Source organism: Trichomycterus rosablanca, chromosome 9, assembly GCF_030014385.1.
Source record: "Trichomycterus rosablanca isolate fTriRos1 chromosome 9, fTriRos1.hap1, whole genome shotgun sequence".
NCBI lineage: Eukaryota > Metazoa > Chordata > Actinopteri > Siluriformes > Trichomycteridae > Trichomycterus > Trichomycterus rosablanca.
The window spans coordinates 27,620,878-27,642,816 of record NC_085996.1 but is presented as its reverse complement, the minus strand read 5'-3'; the positions used below and the strand labels follow the sequence as shown (position 1 = coordinate 27,642,816).

At 39.0% G+C, this 21,939-nt stretch overlaps 1 protein-coding gene across 1 annotated transcript; it reads left to right on the top strand.

Moving 5' to 3' along the window:
- Window positions 1-833: 833 nt before the first annotated feature.
- Window positions 834-21,218, top strand: dsg2.1 (desmoglein 2, tandem duplicate 1). Its single transcript, XM_063001317.1, has 14 exons — window positions 834-978; window positions 4,598-4,726; window positions 6,205-6,366; window positions 6,484-6,625; window positions 8,281-8,444; window positions 8,975-9,109; window positions 9,492-9,677; window positions 13,023-13,456; window positions 13,550-13,692; window positions 15,634-15,855; window positions 16,466-16,699; window positions 17,734-17,858; window positions 19,194-19,490; window positions 19,602-21,218. The coding sequence occupies exons 1-14, from the start codon at window positions 928-930 to the stop codon at window positions 20,637-20,639; spliced, it is 3,462 nt and encodes a 1,153-aa protein (XP_062857387.1). The 5' UTR covers window positions 834-927; the 3' UTR covers window positions 20,640-21,218.
- Window positions 21,219-21,939: the final 721 nt, after the last annotated feature.

Sequence of the window (21,939 nt, the reverse complement as noted above, 5' to 3'; positions counted from 1 at the left end):
CTACATGTACCAGATGCACAATTTGCACATACTGTTTTTCTGTTGCTTACCATATGCTGTATAAATGCACCTTATGTCCCCTAATTTGTATTAGTTTCTCTTCTTTTGCTTGTTAAACTACTGGAGACCAATAATTTCCTTCAGAATAAATAAAGTGTCTGTCTGTCTGTCCATCCATCCATCCATCCATCCATCTATCCATCTATCCATCTATCCATCTATCCATCTATCTATCTATCTATCTATCTATCAAAAGGTTGCTGGTTCAAGCCCCACCACTGCCAGGTTGCCACTGGTGGGTCCTTGAGCAAGGCCCTTAACCCTCAATTGCTTAAATAATATACTGTCACAGTACTGTAAGTCGCCTTGGATAAAAGCATCTGCTAAATGCTGAAAATGTAAATGTAACTACTGCATGTTTTTGAAAGGTGGGAACAACCAGAGTACTTTTACAGCGTTTTACTGTTGGACTGGGACTACCCAAAACCTGACCAGGTGTAGTAAACAAACATTGACCAGCAGCCAAACGAAACCAGAGGCGGACATGTTTAAAAACTGGACCAATAACAAGGACTTACCTCTCTCTCTCTCTCTCTCTCTCTCTCTCACACACACACACACACACACACACACACAAACACACACACACAAACACACACACACACAAACACACAAACACTTACCTGGCAACCTGGCAACCTACCTGGCTCTGACGTTAAGGTCCTCCTCTAAGCCCTAGGTTAGGGTGTGTAGCGCCATCGAAAGTCCCGGTCTGTCCTACCTAGCCTCAGACTTTTATTATCTCACAGAATCTGACTGCACGTCTTTTACTATTTGAATACGATAAACACCATTTAGACGAATATTACACCGACTGAGGATTCACTTCGAGCTTAAGTTTACAAAACCGAACTAGCCACGACGGTCATGGCCCGGCGTTTTGCGCCGCTTGGTTTTCTTTTTTGCTTCATTTTATGGGTAAGTTTCCACTCTTTAGCGGTTTATAACCTTACCAACAGTTCGTTATCGTGTTACATACATTTTAAAGTTTCAGTTTTAACCATTGAGTTTGTTATGCGAGAACATTTTGCTTTTTTGCTTGTGTCGCTATTAAGCCGTATGTAACAGTGTTCCGTGCATCTTTCACAGCGTAATATACGACTGACACACAACATGCCGTTGTTTCTTTTTAAAGAACTGTGTAAACAGCTGTTTTTTTGATGAAAACTGTAATATAGTTGTTGTATAGCGTTTTGTATGAGCTGAAATGTATGTGTTTACTCTTTTGAAGGACAGGTGACCATTACTGACTTTTGTATTAACTAGAAGAAAACAGTGTTTTTGCCTTAACAGTGTTCCGTACTACACACATCCATTATCCATTTAAATTTACAGCTGTAACTAAATATAAATTAAACGATTACAGATTAAGGGGCCCACAGTAGTAATCTGGTAGTGGTGGGGTTTAAACCAGGGACCTTCCAATTATTAGCCCTGGTTTTGTTTATTCTTTTTATAACAATGTGCCATACATGACATGCACCTTACATAATTCTATTTAGCAGATTTCTATGATTATGCTTTGTTTTAATTCAAGTAATTTGATTCTTGCTTTTTTTTGTACACTATATACAGTTTGCATTGTTCCATACATCTGAATTTGAGTTTTGCTTTTCCTTTCTGAATAATGTGCACTGTTTCATTCATCTGATCTTTAACATAGAGTTTGTAGACCTATTAATTGGATTTAAACCATGTCCCCTTATGTAAAGAACAATGTACTGTACAAGTGAGCATTGACTTTGTATTTAGTCGAGCAAAGGCATCTGTTTCTCATGCGTCATCTCTTCAGATAACTTTATATTTAATGCCAAATGTTATAAACACCAACCTGTAAATCATGAAATTAATACTTTGACCGTACATTAAATAGTAGTCTACGGTGGCTTTTTGCTGAGGTAGGCTTATGTGTGTTGTTCAGCAGTTTTAGTAACCCAGTTTGGGTGGTTTTGCCAGTGTACCCAAAGGCGTTTAATTGAGGTGGCATTATTTATGCTTACAGTTAGTTGTTTGTTTAGTTCAGTAGCTTCACAGCAACAAGGTAACATATAAAACAGTACAATCTCTGAGGTACACCTATATGTTACTTGAATTCATTGATCATTTAAAAAGCTCACTTTCAATGCTGGAAGCAAAAGAGTGCCTCATTCAAAACAATAAAATCAGGAGCCCATTGATAAAAACTACACACACACTGTTTAAGAAAAAATAGATGTAGTTTTTTAACCGTTCACCTACCACAAGTACTAACAGGGGTTGGGTTATTACTAAAGAGACCATTTAGTTTAAACATTATTTAAAAATCCAGACTCATACAACAGTACTACACATACTACTGTGTCATTACTGAGAATGGCCCATCACCCAAACATCATCTGGTCAATAGAGAATCCTATTAAGGTCCCTTGCTATTCATAAATGGTGTACAGAAGGGGTGATAAAGTGGGCTATAGTCAGTAATTGTATACCCAAAAAGTCAATCTGAATGGTAGGTGTAGCTTCAATGCATAATCGATGCATGTGCCTCCAGATAAGTGTATGTAATAAACTGCTTGGGGAGTATATATTGTACTATGTGTACAGTGTGGGTGCTCGGATTGGGATCCCCTCCATATTAAATTATGCAAATGTGTTTCAGAGAGTAAAACATACATATGAGATTTCTGGGGACTGTAAAGACACCATGTAACATTTTATGTGAACAGTAATCACACAAGGAATAACTTTCATGTTAGATTCTTAAACTCTGTACTACTAAATGTCAGAAATTTGTCTTTTTGCTGCTTAATTAAAAAAAAGGAAGGTGTATTACTGATGTTAATCATATCAGCGGTGCAGCCCTGCTGTGCAAATGTATATTGTGGAGCTAAATTGTGTATCTGTGTATTAAGTAGGTTGTTTGCTCAAAACCACAGATAAAGAACTCATTCAGTAACTAACAATCAGATTACAGTTCTCGATTATTTTGCACTGCATTAACCCCCATTCCCTTTTAAGTCTTCTTTAATGTCACTGGGGTGCTACTCTCAGGGGCTAATCTTTTGGATCATAGTATGTCATAGTATGTATCATAGTATTGATTGGGGGGGAAGGGGGGGGGGTAGTAATGCATGTAGTATGCCTTCAGTATATGTAGTTTTTATTCCACAGGTAAGCACTGTTATATTTTCTTTAGTACGAATAGACAATAGGTACAAAGCTTGAGGGTGCCACCCTTGTAAAAGGTGTATGCAGTATTTTTTTTTTAAGAACATATTCAGTCTAGGGATGCATCAATACCATTTTTTCCCAACCGAGTACGAGTACAAGTACATGTATTTTTGTACTCGCCGATACGATACCTATTTAGAATACCGTTTTTTTTTTTAAACAAAAACACGAGAAGTGACGAGAAGTTTAATGATATCACGTCCAAAAATGCACGTCAACGAGTAGTGAGTGATCAAAGTGTCTGTGCGCTGATGTGATGAAATCAAGGAGGAAAAATAAATTAATCTGAGTGGATTTGGCAACAAGAATAGCATGGATTGTTCTGTAGTGAGATGGAGGTTAATAAATATTTTTGCAATGCAGTGTTGGTGTTTTGTAGAGAACGATCAGGTCAGAAATACTGTAAAACGTGTGTATGCCGGTGTATTCTGATAGAAACTATATTATCCCCCTGTCCCACCTGTTTACACTCCTCTCCTGCGTTTCCCCTCACACTGTATCCTGCGTTCTCATCTCAGATATCTGACGTGCTAGAAAACTCGATCCGGTCGCCGAGTTGTTGGATAGTTCACACTTAGTGATCGAGAGCCGAGTTTTGATCGCCGAGCGAACGCCGAGTTGCTCCCGAGCCGGCAAATCTAGCGCCGACCAGTCGCCGAGCGAAAATCAGGGCAGAAATCGTGTAGTGTGAACCAGGCATAATGCAGCAATGTGCACTAGGCACACGGTATCGGATGTTTAGTATCGGAGCCTCGTTTGCGAGTACGAGTACAAGTTAACGAGCGCAGTATACCAGTATCGGTACTCATGCATCTCTTATTCAGTCCTTTCGTTTTTCACAGGCCCATACCATAGTACAAGTACATGATTAAACTACAAACCTTAAGAATACCTCCCCATTTCACCTTTCTGTTCTGAGAGTTTACCATGCCCAGTGTTAGAAAAGTTGGAGCACCATGCTGCTGTTTGAGCAGTTTTCCAATAGGAATTTAAGCACCAAAGAATGTGGCTTGTCCACTTGCAGTACTTTACTTTTTGAGAATGGTATTTGAATGAGAGGAGCACAATAACAATGTTGTGATAGGTAATACCTGTCATATAGACAGTTGCTCCACAGACCTGAGGCAATACCTTTTTTATCCACCCTGTTGTATAAACAGCAAGAGGAAGCACTGCCTATGTGCTTTGACCAGAATGCATTAAGGGGCATGTCATACTGATTTGGTTGAACTGTGTATCTGACAAATGTAAAGCAGTATAACCAGGTGATTATTTTCAATGATGAATAAAAAAGCTGCAATACAACTTTCTCTGTTTTCTTCCCTAGTGTGTGTATGAAACTGGGGCCAGCACAGGCCAGTCTGTTTCCCTTCGAAGGCACAAAAGAGAATGGATCGTCCCACCGAGAGTTCTGGAAGAGAATGTGGACTATACCAAAGAGCCCTTTATTGCAAGAGTAAGAGTGGACTTTTTCATCTCCTAGATTTTCTGATCCTTGTGGTCACTGTCCGTGAAGTGTTCTCACTGTGTCTTTTCAGTTTTCTCAGACATCCTAATTGGTAATTAATAGTCTATACAATTCCCATCTTGCATCCAGTGTTTCCAGGTAGGCTCTGATCTTACAGCAACCCTGATCAGTTTACAAGTGAACTATTCTAGTCATATGCTAATAAAATGTAGAAACATGTATAGTTTAATGGTTCTACTAGTTTTACACAAACTATGTGACTTCAGAAAGTGCAGTCCCATCACTCACACTTTATATTATCGGTATTTTATCTCAAAAAGATAATAATGATTTATTATTAATTCATTAATTGTGATCATCCTGTCAATTAGGATTTAGTTTTTTTGTCAATTAACTCTAATTAAATTACTTTAAAGTTAGTTAAGAAAATCCCCTAGAATCCCCAAGAATTGCTGGTTAGGGTTTGTTCCACAGACATCATCAATAAAAAAATAATCTGAATTATTTACAGTTATATGTTAGTCACTATAACCACTACTGTCACTTAAAGCTCCTTTATCACTCACCTCCTTTAAAATGATTTTACCTCTGCTTGGTTGGGAAACTGTAATTTTACCAACAAGTGTTCTGTGAATGGGTTCTTTATTGAGTTTCACATGTTCACTGTCCACAGGGGTTTTCTCCTATTTCCCAGCAACTTGTAGAAAGTGAATTGGCTACTCGAAATGTCTCTTATGTGTACCAAAAAGCTGTAGGGTGGTACCAATACTGCCACAACCCTGACCAAAACAGAGTCAAAAATGAATCATTTTTTATATTTAAATACATAAAAGTGAATCACATTTAGAAGTGGATTATAGGTCGTCATACATAAGGCATATGGCCAAAAGTGTTAAGACACCCACTAAGTATTGTGTTCAGGTGTTTCAGCCACACCCATTGTAGGTGTTTAATATTGATTACATAAATCAAATATTTTTAACTTTGTAGCAACAGTCTAGGAAAGGCCTTATTATGTTTCAGCATGGCTGTGCACAAAGCATATAAAGACATGATTTGATAAGTTTTTTTGTGGTGTGTCCTGTACAAAGACCTGACCTCAAACCCACTGATCACTACTGGGATTAAACCACACCTTTTCGTCCAGCATCAGTGACCTTAAAAAAGCTGGTACACTTTAAAATTTTCTGGAAAGTTTTCCCAGAAAGGTAGAAGGATTTTATAGGCATAAACAGGATGTCAACTCAGTATTACTGTCCACAGGTGTGGAATGGGATGTCTAAAAAGCTCATGGTCAGATGCACACATATTTTTGGCCATATAGTGTATTTTATTAAATGTTGTCAATGTTTTGGTCAATGTCGTTGATTGCTTTATGCTTTCGTTAATTGTTTCTCTGAACTGATTTATAATATTTCATTACAATTTATTACGTATTAATATGTTTATGAATGTCTTCGTTCCAGATCCGCTCAGACAAGGAAGATGAGATGAAGGGCTTAGTGAAATATTCCTTAAAGGGTGTCGGTGTGGACCAACCCCCGTACAACTTGTTTGTGGTGGACCATTTCACTGGCAACGTTCGAGTAACTCAGATCCTGGACAGAGAGCAAATTGCCCAGTACAATGTAAGTAATGGAATGTATACTGAATCACAGTACACTTGATATAAAGCTGCTAATCTAAAGCATTTGATTAACGCTGCAAAAAAATCATTGGGATAATACTCTTATTTATTCTGACAGCTTTCTGGAGCTGCTACTTTTTATAATGGCACACTTGCAGAGACAGATATCCAGCTGAGGATAAAGGTTAAAGATCAGAATGATAACGCGCCAATCTTTTCTTCCATCAGCCCCGGCACTGTACCTGAACTCAGTGGTGTAGGCAAGTCCTTAACATCTTCATAATCACTACTTGGTCTAAATATAGCATGTACATGGAACTCAGTAGTAAGTTGAGAGTAAGGTTGGGATTTTATTGTGTGTGTGTTCTTGGAAACTACCACTAGATGGCAGAACAGCACTTAATCAGCCTCTACACCCAGGCAACACAATGCATCTTATGCTCTTTACACAAGATGTAACATAAATCCTCCACAAGGAGGCGTTCATGTACAAGTTTGTTTAATTATTATTATTTTACCACTTTGTGTCCCCATGACCCTGACCAGGATTAAGCGGTTGATGGAAATACATTAGATCAATATATGTTAGGGATGTAACGATTCACCGGAAGACAGTTAAAAATCGGTGCGCATGTGCCATGATTTGAATCGGTTATTCATTTAAGATGAATCGATATTCTCTTTAAACAGCAGAGGGCGCTGGCGCTATTTTTTTTTACACGAAAAGGGAAATGTGCAGCATTATTATGCATAGTTTGTACCTACCTCGGAAATAAAATGACATCATTATGTAGATAAATTAAATATAAGCACAAATCCAGTATTTTATTTTAAATAGAAGTAATAAAAGGAAACTTTGTCATAACTTGTCTTCAATTTAATTTTGTTCGTAAAAAATCGTATGGTGAACCCAGTACCGTGAATCGTATCGTATCGTGGGTAGAGTGTATCGTTACATTCCTAATATATGTTATATGAAAGTGATCTAACGTAAACATGGTTTGTTCAGACTGCTCCTGATATACATACACCAATCAGGCATAACATTATGGTCCCCCTTTTGCTACCAAAACAGCCCTGACCCATCGATGCATGGACTCCACTAGACCCTTGAAGGTGTGCTGTGGTATCTGGCACCAAGATGTTAGCAGCAAATCTTTTAACTCCTGTAAGTTGCGAGGTGGGGCCTTCGCTTCCCACGTGCATCAATGAGCCTTGGCCACCCATGACCTTGCCGCCGGTTTACCACTGTTCTTTTCTTGGACCACTGTTGATAGATACTGACCCCTGCAAACCGGGAACACCCCACAAGAGCTGCAGTTTTGGAGATGCTCTGGTCCAGTCGTCTAGCCATCACAATTTGGCCCTTGCTTGAACTCACTCAAATCCTTACGCTTGCCCATTTTTCCTGCTTTTAACACAACAACATTGAGGATAAAATGTTCACTTGCTGCTTAATATATCCCACCCACTAACAGGTGCCGTGATGAAGAGATAATCAGTGTCATTCACTTCACCTGTCAGTGGTGATAATGTTATGTGTGTGCGCGTGTGCATCCTATTCTCTCCACAAGGGGGCGATCGCAGACAAGTTTCAGTTTATGTGCCTGTTAAAATCCGTTTGTTTCATTTGTATTTCTTTTTGTGAGCCATTTTTTTTGGCTTGTGACCCACCTAAGGGTCACGGCCCAGGGTTTAAAACACCCTGACTTTTACCACCGCAGTGATAAACACTTGCACTGCAGCTCATGCACAATGCACATTTCTGAGAATGCACACCCACAATTCACCAGAAAACATGAAAAATTCACCCATTCTTCTGGCTAACATGTTTGAGTAGTTGATAGCAATTATAATCATTGCCTAATTGTTGTAGTTGCCATCTAATTATCTAATAATGCTAATGAATGTCCAGGTACCGTGGTGATGAAAATTGCGGCCACCGATGCTGACGAACCCGGCAACCCCAATTCTCAGATCTTTTATGAGATTATAGACCAGCAGCCTCCAGGAAAAAGGATGTTTACGGTCAATTCGAAAGGAGAAGTCCTGGTTAATGATCCTAACCTAGACAGAGAGGTGAGTCGCCCATACAGATAATGTCATAGTCAAGTTCAAATCTCAAGTGCCTAAAGCTTTATGTCTACATTTTTAATGTGCAAAATAAGCAAACAACCATAAATTAAGCTATATATTAATTATATGTAAGCATGCGCATAATCAGGGGTCCAACAGATAGTTTGGGTACCTCATGACACCAGGGTCTTGGAGACCAAACTTTCACCCTTGTGTCCAGTCACTGTCTGTAAGGAGTTTGTTTTGTCCACATGGGTTTTCTCCAGATACTTTTTAAGGTGTATTGGCTACATTTATATACCCGTAGGTGTGAGTTAGTGCACAATCAGGTGATTGTTTGGTTCCCTGCAACAGGCTGGTGTCCTGTTCTGGGTGTGTCAGGTGTGTAGGTCAGAGTTTCTGGATGGCAACAGGCCCACCACGACATTAATCATGTGGAATCAGTTATATAAAATAAATTAACAAATGCACATATCATATGTTTATAGATTTAATAGCATGTGAGACTTATTACAGTTTTCATCTCTCTGCAGACAATTGATCAGTACATACTCACCGTGAAAGCCTCAGACCTCAATGGAGCGGCAGGTTGCAACACAGGGACGGCAACATTCAAGGTTCTGGTCTCGGATGTCAACGATAACGTTCCAACACTGGAGAAAGACTCTGTAAGAAAGTTTAATATGTTTTATTACAAACCCAATTTCCAGAAAAGTTGGGCCATTTAGTAAAATGTTTTATAAATGTTTTAAATAGAAAAATTCCCCTTTCCAGCTTTTTTGAGTTTGTTTCAGGGATTAAACTCTAGTTTTTACAAAATTCAATGATCAATGAAAAAATTAGAGAATGAACAAACCACAAAACTTTCCAACTTTCTTGAAAATGGGGTTTGTAAATCTCATTTCTGTTCAGCTAAGCTTAGCAAGTGGTTCTGTATAATGAAGAAGTAGAGTAGACAGTAGACAGAAATGCAAGCCAATATCACCGACTGCATGAAATAGCACCAAACAGACTGTTGTACCTAAGTTTTCTTTCTTTCTTCGTGTGCAGTATGAGGGCAGTATTGAGGAAAACACCGCGGACGTCGAGGTGATGAGACTCAAAGCCAACGATCTGGACGAGGCGAACACTAACAACTCTCTGGCTAAGTTTGAAATTATCTCCGGCAATTCAGGTGGACATTTCAGGATTTACACCGATCCGAAGACCAATGAGGGAGTCTTGGTGCTCACCAAGGTTAATAGACATGTTTTTACTACACTGATCACTGAAGTTATTTCTATATAGTTCAAGCTAGGGCTGGGCAATATGACTAAAAAGTATAACATATATTGATAACATATAACATATATTCATATAACATATATTGATCTAATGTATTTCCATCAACCGCTTAATCTTGGTCAGGGTCATGGTGACACATAAAGTGGTAAAATAATAACAATTAAACAAACTTGTACATGAACGCCTCCTTGTGGAGGCTTTATATTCTCAACACACACACACACACACACAAAAAAAAGTAGCGATATACGGTATGATATAATGTAAACCTATCAAAGTACTGCGGAGCCCCTTAAGGGTCACTAAGGAAAAACAATATGTGAAGAGCAAAATCCGTACCCTCGTTTTAGTAATCCGTACCCTCGGTTTAGTAATCCGTACCCATGGATTTGTAAACTGTACTCTTAGTTTTAAAGTCCGACTGCAGTCACTATCTGCGCTACAAGTTTTACTGTGCGCCTACACCCCGTTTTACGGTAATACGGTTGCGAAGCATTGAAGAGGATAAAGCGTCTCTTTACTACGGTGGCCGAGAAGTGCAAAACAAATTTACATTTCAGAAAACAAAATTACAAAAAAACAAAAACAAATTTACAACAAAAGCAAAAACAAATTTACAAGTGCTCGGGTACCCAGTGTTTGTAAATATGTTTTGGCATATGTAAAAGTGTTTCAGCACTTGTAAATTTATTTTCGGCATATGTAATTTTGTTTTCTAAAATGTATATTTGTTTTGCACTTCCCGGCCGCACATTTCTGACGGAAAAGGCAGGGACAATAAACCGGAAGTGCGTGTTGCTTACCTGCTGTCAATCAAACTGTTTCTCAGCGATAAAGTGAACGGAGTTTGTGATGGTGACGATAAACAAGGTTTTGTCTAGTTTGTGGAAATCATTTTATCCAGTTGACCCGCTATTGTTTTTCTTGTGGAAAGTTTTGTGCAGATGTTTAGACGTGGTGTGTGCATCTCTATTTACCGTCCGCTCTTCTAAACATCTAAGGAATTCCCACAAGAACAACAAAAGCGAAATAATGAAAATAATTAACACAAAATGGACAAAACATTGTTTATTAGGGACGGAACATTTGATACCGAGGCTTTAAAGCTTGTTTCACTTTTGTAACACTGGACTCAGTGTATCGGAGCTTATATTAAAGCAGCATGTGCGGGACTGATGAAGCTTTGGTGCTGTGTTTTATCTCACTCACTATATAAGAGACAATCAAACCAGGGTTACCCACCGTCCTGTAACATACACAATCCTGCTTTATCTGGAGACTAAACGCCGCGTTCAGTACTGAACTGATACAGGACGCTTTGTTCCGTATTTTTATCAGTGGGAGACTGAGGGAATTATATTAAGTAGTGTTCACTTTTATTCTTAGTAACGGTGTGTGTGCGCTGGTTATAGCAGTCATGAGAACAAAGGTTTTATTTATGGTGTTTAAAATTTATTATTTTCATTCTTTATAATAAGTCAGAACCATATTTTAGGCAAAACAACGCACTCCGCCCACTGTGCTACTCATACAGCGGTGTATTAAACAGGTTATGTCACGTTACTAAGAATAAAAGTGAACACTACTTAATTCCCACAGTAGCCGCAGTTTCCTTCTGTTTTATACACCACACTGTCTCCCATTGATAAAAATACGGAACAAAGCGTCCTGTATCAGTTCAATACTGAACGTGGCGTTTAGTCTCCAGATAAAGCAGGATTGTGTATGTTACAGGACGGTGGGTAACCCTGGTTTGATTGTCTCTTATATAGTGAGTGAGATAAAACACAGCACAAAGCTTCATCAGTCCCGCACATGCTGCTTTAATATAAGCTCCGATACACTGAGTCCAGTGTTACAAAAGTGAAACAAGCTTTAAAGCCTCGGTATCAAATGTTCCGTCTCTAATAAACAATGTTTTGTCCATTTTGTGTTAATTATTTTCATTATTTCGCTTTTGTTGTTCTTGTGGGAATTCCTTAGATGTTTAGAAGAGCGGACGGTAGATAGAGATGCACACACCACGTCTAAACATCTGCACAATCTAATAACTTTCCACAAGAAAAACAATAGCGGGTCAACTGGATAAAATGATTTCCACAAACTAGACAAAACCTTGTTTATCGTCACCATCACAAACTCCGTTCACTTTATCGCTGAGAAACAGTTTGATTGACAGCAGGTAAGCAACACGCACTTCCGGTTTATTGTACCTACCTTTTCCGTCAGAAATGTGCGGCCGGGAAGTGCAAAACAAATATACATTTTAGAAAACAAAATTACATATGCCGAAAATAAATTTACAAGTGCTGAAACACTTACATATGCCAAAACATATTTACAAACACTGGGTACCCGAGCACTTGTAAATTTGTTTTTGCTTTTGTTGTAAATTTGTTTTTGTTTTTTTGTAATTTTGTTTTCTGAAATGTAAATTTGTTTTGCACTTCTCGGCCACCGTACTTTACAGCTTAATATTTTTTACCTCCACCAGATGTCACTAAAATCAGTGTTTGTGTATTAAAAGCTTATCACATATTAAATGCTCATCACCCTAATTTTAATCTTGTTGTCTGGTGCCATGAGCACTGCTATCTTGAAGGCGTTTTTTTTTTATTATCCTAAACCCTGACATAAAATGCCTGCTTACTCACAGGTCACTTAACTAGTAACACATATACACCTCATGTAAATACCTAATCAGCCAATCTCAGCTCTGCTACCGGTAGGATAGGCGCCCCCTAGCAGGCACAATCGGCAGACAAAATTGGTCTGCTGTGTGGGAAAAGACCGGACTAAAAAGGGAGGTGAAGTTTTTAACACTGTGTAAAGATGCTGGTTAGTAGCCCAAGGTGCTTGTACAAAAGTGAAGGAATGCTGAGATCAGTGCATGACTCTTTGTGCACAAGATTGACTTACGTGCGAATGAGTATGGGCGAATAAGAAGAGGTTGGTGGGCTGCGCATGCTTCGGAGGGAACGTGTGTCTAGTGAATATACCCTCCTCGGACAAAATCGAGGTCCCAGCAGCAAAAGACTGGGAGAAAAATAGAGAAAATGCATAAATAAAATCTCAAAAAGAATTTAATTATCTGGTCAAGTGGGAGCAGCGGAATTGCAAAACAAAACAACTATATAAAAAACATACAGCTTTTCTGTTGGGTCTGCAGATGTGTTGTGTTTCATTTGTTACTTGGTTTCTGTTATTTTGGCCACCTTATTTATATTTCCTGTTTTATGGCTTATCAACAAAAATTTTGTTTTTCCCTGAATAATAAGCAGTGTTCTTTTATTTCAGGCTGTGGATTATGAGGAGGTTAAAGACATGAATCTGGGCATTGTTGTAAACAATGAAGCTGCATATCACCCTTCAGTGTCTGGGGCTGGACAGGAAGTGGGCGTGAATATTGGAGGAGCTGGTGCAGGGGCTGGTGCTGGTGCTGGTGCAGGTGCAGGTGCAGGTGCTGGTGCAGGTGCTGGAACTGGAACTGGAACATCATCGTCCAGCGGATCAGGCTATTCGATCGGAGGAGCAGGTGGCGCCGGATTAAAAGGTGGTAAAGTCTACAATATGAACATCAAAGTAAAAAACCAGCCGGAGGGCCCTCGCTTCAATCCCAAAGTGAAAGCAATTCCCATTTCTGAAGATGGCAAGATGGTGGACATAACAAAAGTACTCACAAGGTACAATGCTATTGATGGAGATACCGGATTGCCTGCTGAGAGGGTCACGTAAGTCAATGTTTGTTTTTTGTTTTTTCCACACATATATTAGAAGATATAAATTATTTTCAAACAATGCTGACCTTTGTCTTCATTTCTTAGATATGTTAAAGGTTCTGACAAAGACAGCTGGCTGACCATTGATGAGAAAACCGGTGACATTAAATTGAACAAGATTCCAGATCGAGAGTCTCCATACCTGGTCAATGGAACTTACATGGCTGAGATCCTCTGCATCAGTCAAGGTATCACAGTAGCAAACCAAACAAGAACATACATTGTTGTTTATGTGAAGCACCAGTATGACTGCAGTGAGGATTTATTATTTTCCAGAATAGATTTACTTTAAGGTTGACTTTTTCTCATATTTAGAATAGAATTGAATAGAAAGCCTTTATTTGTCATATATACAGATACATGTGTACAGTACAATGAAATTCTTTCTCTGTGTATCCCAGCTTGTTTGGAAGCTGGGGTCAGAGCGCAGGGTCAGCCATTGTACGGCTCCCCTGGAGCAGACAGGGTTAAGGGCCTTGCTCAAGGGCCCAACAGTGGCAACATTATAGAAGATTTGAACCCTCAAGCTTTTGATTAATAGCCCAAAGCTCTACCCACTAGGCCAGTGGTCCCCAACCATGGTCCATGGGTCATTTATTACCGGGCCGCACAGAAAGAATAATTAGAGATTGCTACATCAGCAATGAAAACACTGCTTCCATTTCCAGCACACGGGTGTTTATCATCTCGTATCACCCCCAGATGGAAGCAGCATCTCGTTGCAGCGAAAAAAGCTCATTTGTGAGCAGTATAGTTATTCTATTTTAAATCCCTCCTCCCCGCCGGTCCGTAAAATTTTATTTTATATGAAACCGGTTCGTGGTGCAAAAAAGGTTGGGGAGCACTGCACTAGGCTACCACTGTCCCTAGTGTGAGACAGTGTGAGATTAAGCTAATTCACCAAATAAAGTTTTTTTTTATCTTTCTCATCTTTACCAGGGGTGCCAATAATTGTCATTTATGTATTATCTTTTAAGAGTCTTGAGGCCATAAACCCATGTCTATCAAACATATACTAACTGAATGTTCCAAATACTTACAGCAGTGACAATATATTGCAATATCAAAGACTATGAAAAAAAATCTATGACAAAATAAGAAAAATGAAAAGAAAAAAAAAGACAATGAAAACAGTCCTTAATTTTTTGGAAAAGTAAAGCACATCTAAAAAAAAACAACAACAAAAAAAACCACTTTGGTTCTAACAGGTTTCAGCTGATTCGACAGAATTCTTTGACTGTTGTTTACTAAAACTTGAGAAATGAAATGTTTACTATGGAAGCACTTCTGTAAGTCGCTCTAGATAAGAGCGTCTGCTAAATGCAGAAAATGTAATGTAAATCTAAAGGGCAACACTTAATAAGGACTCTAAACTGAAATATAAGAATTACCTACCTAACCACTGCATATGTGTGGCGTAAACATCTATAAATAAGTGTATAAAACATTTTGTAGTTTTGAGTTTTTCTTGGAACGTTTAAATGTGTATTAGTGTAACATTGCACACAGCATTATGTAACACCTGCCAGTTTACTCTGCATTGCACAGGCAGATTGTAGATAAACATTGTAATCACTAGGGGGAGCTAAAGCTCCATAGTTGCTAAATAACACAAACAGTTATTGTAGATTCAATTGTAGCCAAACTGTAGAAAAGCACAAATGTGGCAAATAGATATTGAAATACATACAAATGCAGAAATCAGTCAATGACATGATATGCATTTTTGTGCCCATGCCAGATTTTAATGCATCAAAAAATATTTATATAATTTTGTATTGTCATGTCTAGAAGTTTAAGGTGCGTGATGGAATCATTTACATTTACATTTTTTATCCAAAGCGACTTACAATACTCTGACAGTATATTGTGTAAGCAAGTGAGGGTTATGGGCCTTGCTCATTATTATGTCATGTTATAATGGGAAATGCAATTGCAGCAATTGCGGTGAAATGAATCCTATATAAAAAAGAACTTTTTGTTTTAAATCATATGACAAAAATGTATACATTTAACAGGTAGTAGTAAATGTACAAAAAATCCTATTTGATGCCTTAAATGTGTTTTATATATCTTTTATATTCTTGGATTTAATGCATTCTTCTTAAATATATATTGTTTCATTGCAGACATGCCCACTAAGACGGCTACAGGCACCATTGCAATCCAGGTGGAAGACTTTAATGACCACTGCCCCACTCTGACCAGTCAGAAGCAGATCATGTGCACTGATCAGGAAGCAATATACGTCACTGCTGTGGACCACGACTTCTTTCCAAACTCGGCTCCTTTTAAGTTTAACATCATTCATGAGGAGAGTACAGGAAAATGGGAATTGGAGCACTTTAATGGTATGCAGTGGAAGCTATGGAACTAATATGCTGTAAAAGAAATATAGTAATAAATTAAATGTAAATTTTATACAGGGTGATAATACAGTAGTGAAAAGGGTTAACTTAATGACAGCCAGAAGAAGTGCTGCCTAAACAGAACACATTCACAGCAGTAAGCATACACTTTTATCCAAAGTGACATGCAGTTGTGACTGAATACAATTCCAGCAATTGATAATTAAGGGCCTTACTTCAGAGCCCAACAGTGGCAATTTGGCAGTTTTAGGGTTGAACCGACAGCCCTTTGATTACTAGCCTTCTGAGTTCCCACTGCCTAAAAAGTTAGGTAAGAAGATAATGATTATTAAGGGAAGAAGTGAGGTTATTGAGTAACTGTATGTAACATACAGTTTTCAGGTGCTCAGGTGGTGCTGCAGTCTTACCATGGTAGCACAGCACCACTGAGATCTGACGTCAGTTCTGGGGTTGATGGGACAAATGAAATATAATGAAACTAAAACACAACTTATTTAAAGAGTAGAGAGGATTAGAGAAAATCTATTAATAGAATAAAATAAAAAAAAGAAATTATTTATCAATGCTGAGTGCATCTTTTATAACCTTGCAGATACCACAGCCGTTTTAAAGGCTCTCTCACCTATATGGCCGGGCCCTTACAAGGTGACAGTGGAGGTGCAGGACCAGCAGGGGCAGGCATGTCCAGACCACCAGGTGGTAAACCTGGATGTGTGCACATGTGAAAAGCAGGGAGTGTGCGGAAACCGAGGGGTTCACCAGAAGGGCGCAACACTAGGAGCTGCTGGGATTGGCCTGCTTCTTCTGGGACTTCTCATGCTTTTACGTAAGCTTACGTTTGTTTGACCTCATCTTTGTAAAGTGTTACTTTTAAGTTAGTAATTTCAGAAGCATTTATTAATGCCTGACTTGGGGGAGGAGGTTAGAATTACATGTTATTTTGTGTGGGTAAGCCAATAACATCCAAAATCAATTAATATATTTAAGGATGATAGGATCCCTGAAAACTGGGGAGGGTTTATTATATTATTTAGACCTTATTTATAAAAAAGATAGCCGGCCTGTTAGCTATGCGCAAAAATGACCTATTTTATTAAATATTACCTTATACTATCTACAATGTTACCTGCTTATGTTCTGTTCTGGTTCTGTAATATAAATCTCTGTCAATTTTATTTTGTAGTTTAAACATCTGATTTTCTTTTACCTAAAGCTAATGCAATTTTGCTTATTTGCCTTAACTAGCTAGTTTGTTAGTCATGCCAGCCTTAGCTATGAACAATTACAGTTATAATAATGTATTTTGACATGCCCAGTGACTTTTAAATAAATCAACTGGAATTTCTAATTAACTGGAACATGATGTAAAGACCTTAATTTCTTCATATCTAATGTGATTTTGCAGATTTAGCACATTGTGTTGTACATGTTACAGAGCCAGAATGAACCCAATAAGTAGTGTCCTGATAACTGACAAACTGATTTGTCTAGCATTTCAACAAGTCTGGTTTCTAGTAAATTATGTAACTCAGGACTCGGAGACTAAAATTCCATTTGTTTCTACCCGTGACAAATGAGCAAAGCAAGCCGTAACAACCCGCTCCAACAATGTCCTTACCCACCATCTGATCTCAGACCGGCCATAAAAGCATACACTGCAGAAGCTCGGCAAAAAGTATGAGAAATGTTTACCACAAACAACATCTAAGAGATCCATCCTACTATAAAAAGAGACAGAATTCAGTACCCCAAAAACGATGGGAACAAATGATTTATTAGGGATAATAATTTTGAAGAAGTTTGACAGTTTTTTTCCTATTACATTTTAGAATAAAATGATCATTCCACTTGTTTTCACAGTTATCCCACTCTTGCTGATGGCCTGTTCGTGTGGAGCTGGAGGCATGGGGGGTTTTGCCGAGATGAACGTTGATACTAAAGAGCACCTGATGTCATATAATACAGAAGGGCAGGGAGAAGACCGGGTACAATCAAAAACTTCTCCATTTATTTATTGTCATTTAATGCTTCATGTTATTTAGTTAATGAAAACGTCTAGCTGCTATGTGATGGTAACAGGGAATGTACGTAGCGAAATATTTTTTAAACTACAGGTTGGACGGCTTAAAGGCAAAAGATATGCAGTATGTGTGTGTTAAAATATTTAAAGATAATTTTAAAAACATGCAGTTTCATTGCTTTGCCACTAGAGGTCTTCTGACCAAAAAAAGAAATAACAAATACAAGAACAGTTGAATCTACGGAGCCCCTGAAGGGACATGGTGTATTTTTTTTTTTAAAGTAAAAAACCACATAGTAACTGGTGCTCACCACTTTCTTACTTAAAAAATACATCATGTCCCTTCAGGGGCTCCGTATGAATCAAAACTCCTGCCTGAAATTTTGCCTGATTCTGTGCCAAAGTATCATTCCGCTATACACCGATCAGCCATAACAATAAAACCACCTCCTGGTTTCTACACACACTGTCCATTTTATCAGCTCCACTTACCATATACAAGAACTTTGTAGTTCTACAATTACTGACTATAGTTCATATTTCACTACATACTTTTTTAGCCTGCTTTCACCCTGTTCTTTAATGGTCAGCACCCCCAAAGGACCACCACAGAGCAGGTATTATTTAGGTTGTGGATCATTCTCAGCACTGCAGTGACACTGACATGGTGGTGGTGTGTTATTGTGTTGTGCTGGTGTGAGTGGATCAGACACAGCAGCGCTGCTGGAGTTTTTAAATACCGTGTCCACTCACTGTCCACTCTATTAGACACTCCTACCTAGTTGGTCCAATTATTCTCAGTCCAGCACTGACAGTGACGTGTTTAAAAACTCCAGCAGCGCTGCTGTGTCTTATCCACTCAAACCAGCACAACACACACTAACACACCACCACCATGTCATTGTCACTGCAGTGCTGAGAATGATCCACCACCTAAATAATACCTGTAGTGGTACTGTGGGGGTCTGCCCATTGAAGAACAGAGTGAAAGCAGGCTAAAAAAGTATGTAGAGAAACAGATGAACTACAGTCAGTAATTGTAGAACTACAAAGTGCTTTTATATGGTAAGTGGAGTTGATAAAATGGACAGTGAGTGTAGAAACAAGGAGGTGGTCACAATGTTATGCCTGATCGGTATATATGCCTCGTTCTGCAGTAAAACCTTTATTCTGTGAAACTGCATAGCCAAGGTTAACTGGAGCAACACAAATCTAAGATAAACAAGAGCCCTGGGTTTTCTGAGATCAACTTCTTGCACAGAATTCCTTTCCTGAATGTTTTTTGTTATTGCTTTGACAGGATGTGCCCATGCTCTCTGATATGGATGGGATGATGAACTATAGTACAAAAGGAGGTGGCTTTGGGGCAGGAGCTGGCTATGAAGCAGGAGCTGGCTATGGGGCAGCTACTTATGGAGGTACCATGGCTGGAATGGGCGCTACTTACATGGCATCCATGAACGGCATAAACAGGGGTGGTCAAATGGAAATGATTTCTATGGATCAGGGGATGGCTGGTGGCCTTGGAATGATGAGAGGGGAGTATGACAGCGGAATAGCCCTTTCAGATGACTTCTTGTATCACTACTACTCAGAGGTATGTGGAGTCTAAATGACTGGGCCTCAAAGTCTTTTGAATTTCTGGGTAGAATGGCAAAAAGTCAAGGGGTCTGAATACTTCTGAATACACTGTTCTTGTCTGTTGCAGAAGAGCCAGATGGTGGATGGCACCGCCGATAACTATAATTTGCAATATGAATATGAAGGCCAAGGCTCGCCTGCTGGATCTGTGGGCTGCTGCAGTATGCTGGAATCCGAAAACGATCTGGAGTTTCTCAAAGACCTGGGGCCAAAGTTTACCACCCTGGCTGAGATCTGCGGTGGCACAAGGATCACCACGGCTGCCTCGACACCTCTTCCTCCTCCTCCAAAACCTGATGAACTCCTCATGAACTCCGAATCGATGTCCATCCAAGCCAGCACCAGCAACGTTGTCAACCATGCTGCCCAAGCTGTATCCTCCTCCACCTCTCTGCATACAGAGGAGAACATGCTAGTTACAAACAACCATGCTCAGACTCGTGTCGACGTCATGCCCGCCCAGACACTGATGGTGCAGCAACAGCAGCCTATGTATTACATGTTGGAGCCACAGGTCTCTAACACTGTGCTTCTGGCCGAGAGGCCCGCGATGGGACTCACCCAGGGGGGGATGTACGTGCTGAACGGAGCTCCGATGGCTGAAACCGTTCTGGTTCAGGGTACCGTTCCTGCTCATAGTACGATCGCTGGAGGAGATAGAGTGATGTTGGTGGAAACACATGGAGGACCCGGCCAGGCTATAAACACAGGCATGCTTCAGTCGACTCAGTTGTCCGGATCGCAGCTGTTGCTGGTGGATAGAGGCGCCCAGGGCGGCCAGGTCTTCCATGGAACGCTGCCAAATGGGGGCATCGCCGGATCTCAAGGCATGTTTCTGATTGATGGGCAAGGAGGCGGATCGCTGAAAAGCAGCATTACTGCCCCCGCAGGGTCTGTGCATGTTGTAGAGAGGCAGCAGAGAGGCCCGTCAGTAATCACCCATGGGTCCTTGCCGCCGGGCATGGTCCCCAGTGCAGGGTTACAGAATGGCACTTTTGGAATTAGCATGAGCTCTGTAAACGAATATCCCAGCGCACAAAAAGTCGTAAGGCAGGAAAAGAAAGTTGTGTCATCTCAGAAGAGCTCTGTAACGATGGGTAAATAATCACCTAAAACTGAATTCAACACCAGCAGTCTGAGGTAACGTCCTCATAGCATTAACAATGCATTACCAATGATTTTTAACCTTTTTTATCTCAATTTTACTGCATGTGGACATTTAAAAAAAAAATGCTGGTTGGGGTCATTTTTCTTTGGAATTTAGTATCACTATGCAACTATAATATAACAAATAATACTACATGAAATGGATTTCATATAGAAAAAACAATGCAGTTTTTGTATTTGACTTTGAACCTACTTGCTCATGTAACTCGGTGGATTAACAAAGGACTTTTGCTACAGCCTGATGTTTTTCACTCTCCCTTGTTTTCCTAGTGCACTACTGTAAATCAGTCCTCATTATACTGAATCTTGAAGCTATTTTTATACTAATGATAAAACTTAAACAAATTAGTTTGATTCTTATAAATGATCACCTAAAAGTGAATTCAACACCAGCAGTCTGAGGTAACGTCCTCACAGCACTAACAATGCATTACCAATTTTTTTTTATCTTTTTTTTTTTTATCTCAATTTTACTGCATACAGTTCTACTGCATGTGAACATTGTAAAAAAAAATGCTGGCTGGGGTAATTATTTTTTAGAATTTAGTATCACTATGTAAATATCATATAGCAATAATAAAAAAAATAATACCACATGAAATGGATTTTAAATGGGAAAAAACAACAATGCAGTTTTTGTATTTGACTTTGAACCTACTTGCTCATGTAACCTGACGTATTAACAAAGGACTTTTGCTACAGCCTGATGTTTATCACTCTCCCTTGTTTTCCTAGTGCACTACTGTATATCAGTCCTCATTACACCGAATTTTGAAGCTATTTTTATATTAATGATAAAACTTAAACAAATTAGTTCGTTCTTATAAATGATCACCTAAAAGTGAATTCAACACCAGCAGTCTGAGGTAACATCCTCACAGAATTAACAACCTTTTTTAATCTTAATTTTACTGCATACAGTTCTGCTGCATGTGGACATTTAGAATTTAGTATCTCTATGCAAATATCGTATAGCCAAAATAAAACAAAAAATACTACGAGATGGATTTTAAATGGGAAAAAAACAATGCAGTTTTTGTATTTAACTTTGAACCTACCTGCCGTTGTAACTTGATGTATTAACAAAGGACTTTGTTACAGCTACAGCCTGATGTTTTTCATACTCTTTTTTTTCCTAGTGCACTACTGTAAATCACTTCTCATTACACCGAATCTTGAAAGCTATTTTTAGTTTGTTGGTTTTTTGTTTTAGTAATTAGTTTTATTCCTATTTTTGC

What these genes read in the sequence shown, in the direction of transcription:
- dsg2.1 (XM_063001317.1), top strand. Translation starts at nt 928, where the DNA reads ATGGCCCGGCGTTTTGCGCCGCTTGGTTTTCTTTTTTGCTTCATTTTA. An exon ending in AGCAAATTGCCCAGTACAAT is followed by an intron (nt 6,367 to 6,483) that starts GTAAGTAATGGA and finishes TTATTCTGACAG; the next exon opens with CTTTCTGGAGCTGCTACTTT. An exon ending in AAGGGCAGGGAGAAGACCGG is followed by an intron (nt 17,859 to 19,193) that starts GTACAATCAAAA and finishes TTGCTTTGACAG; the next exon opens with GATGTGCCCATGCTCTCTGA.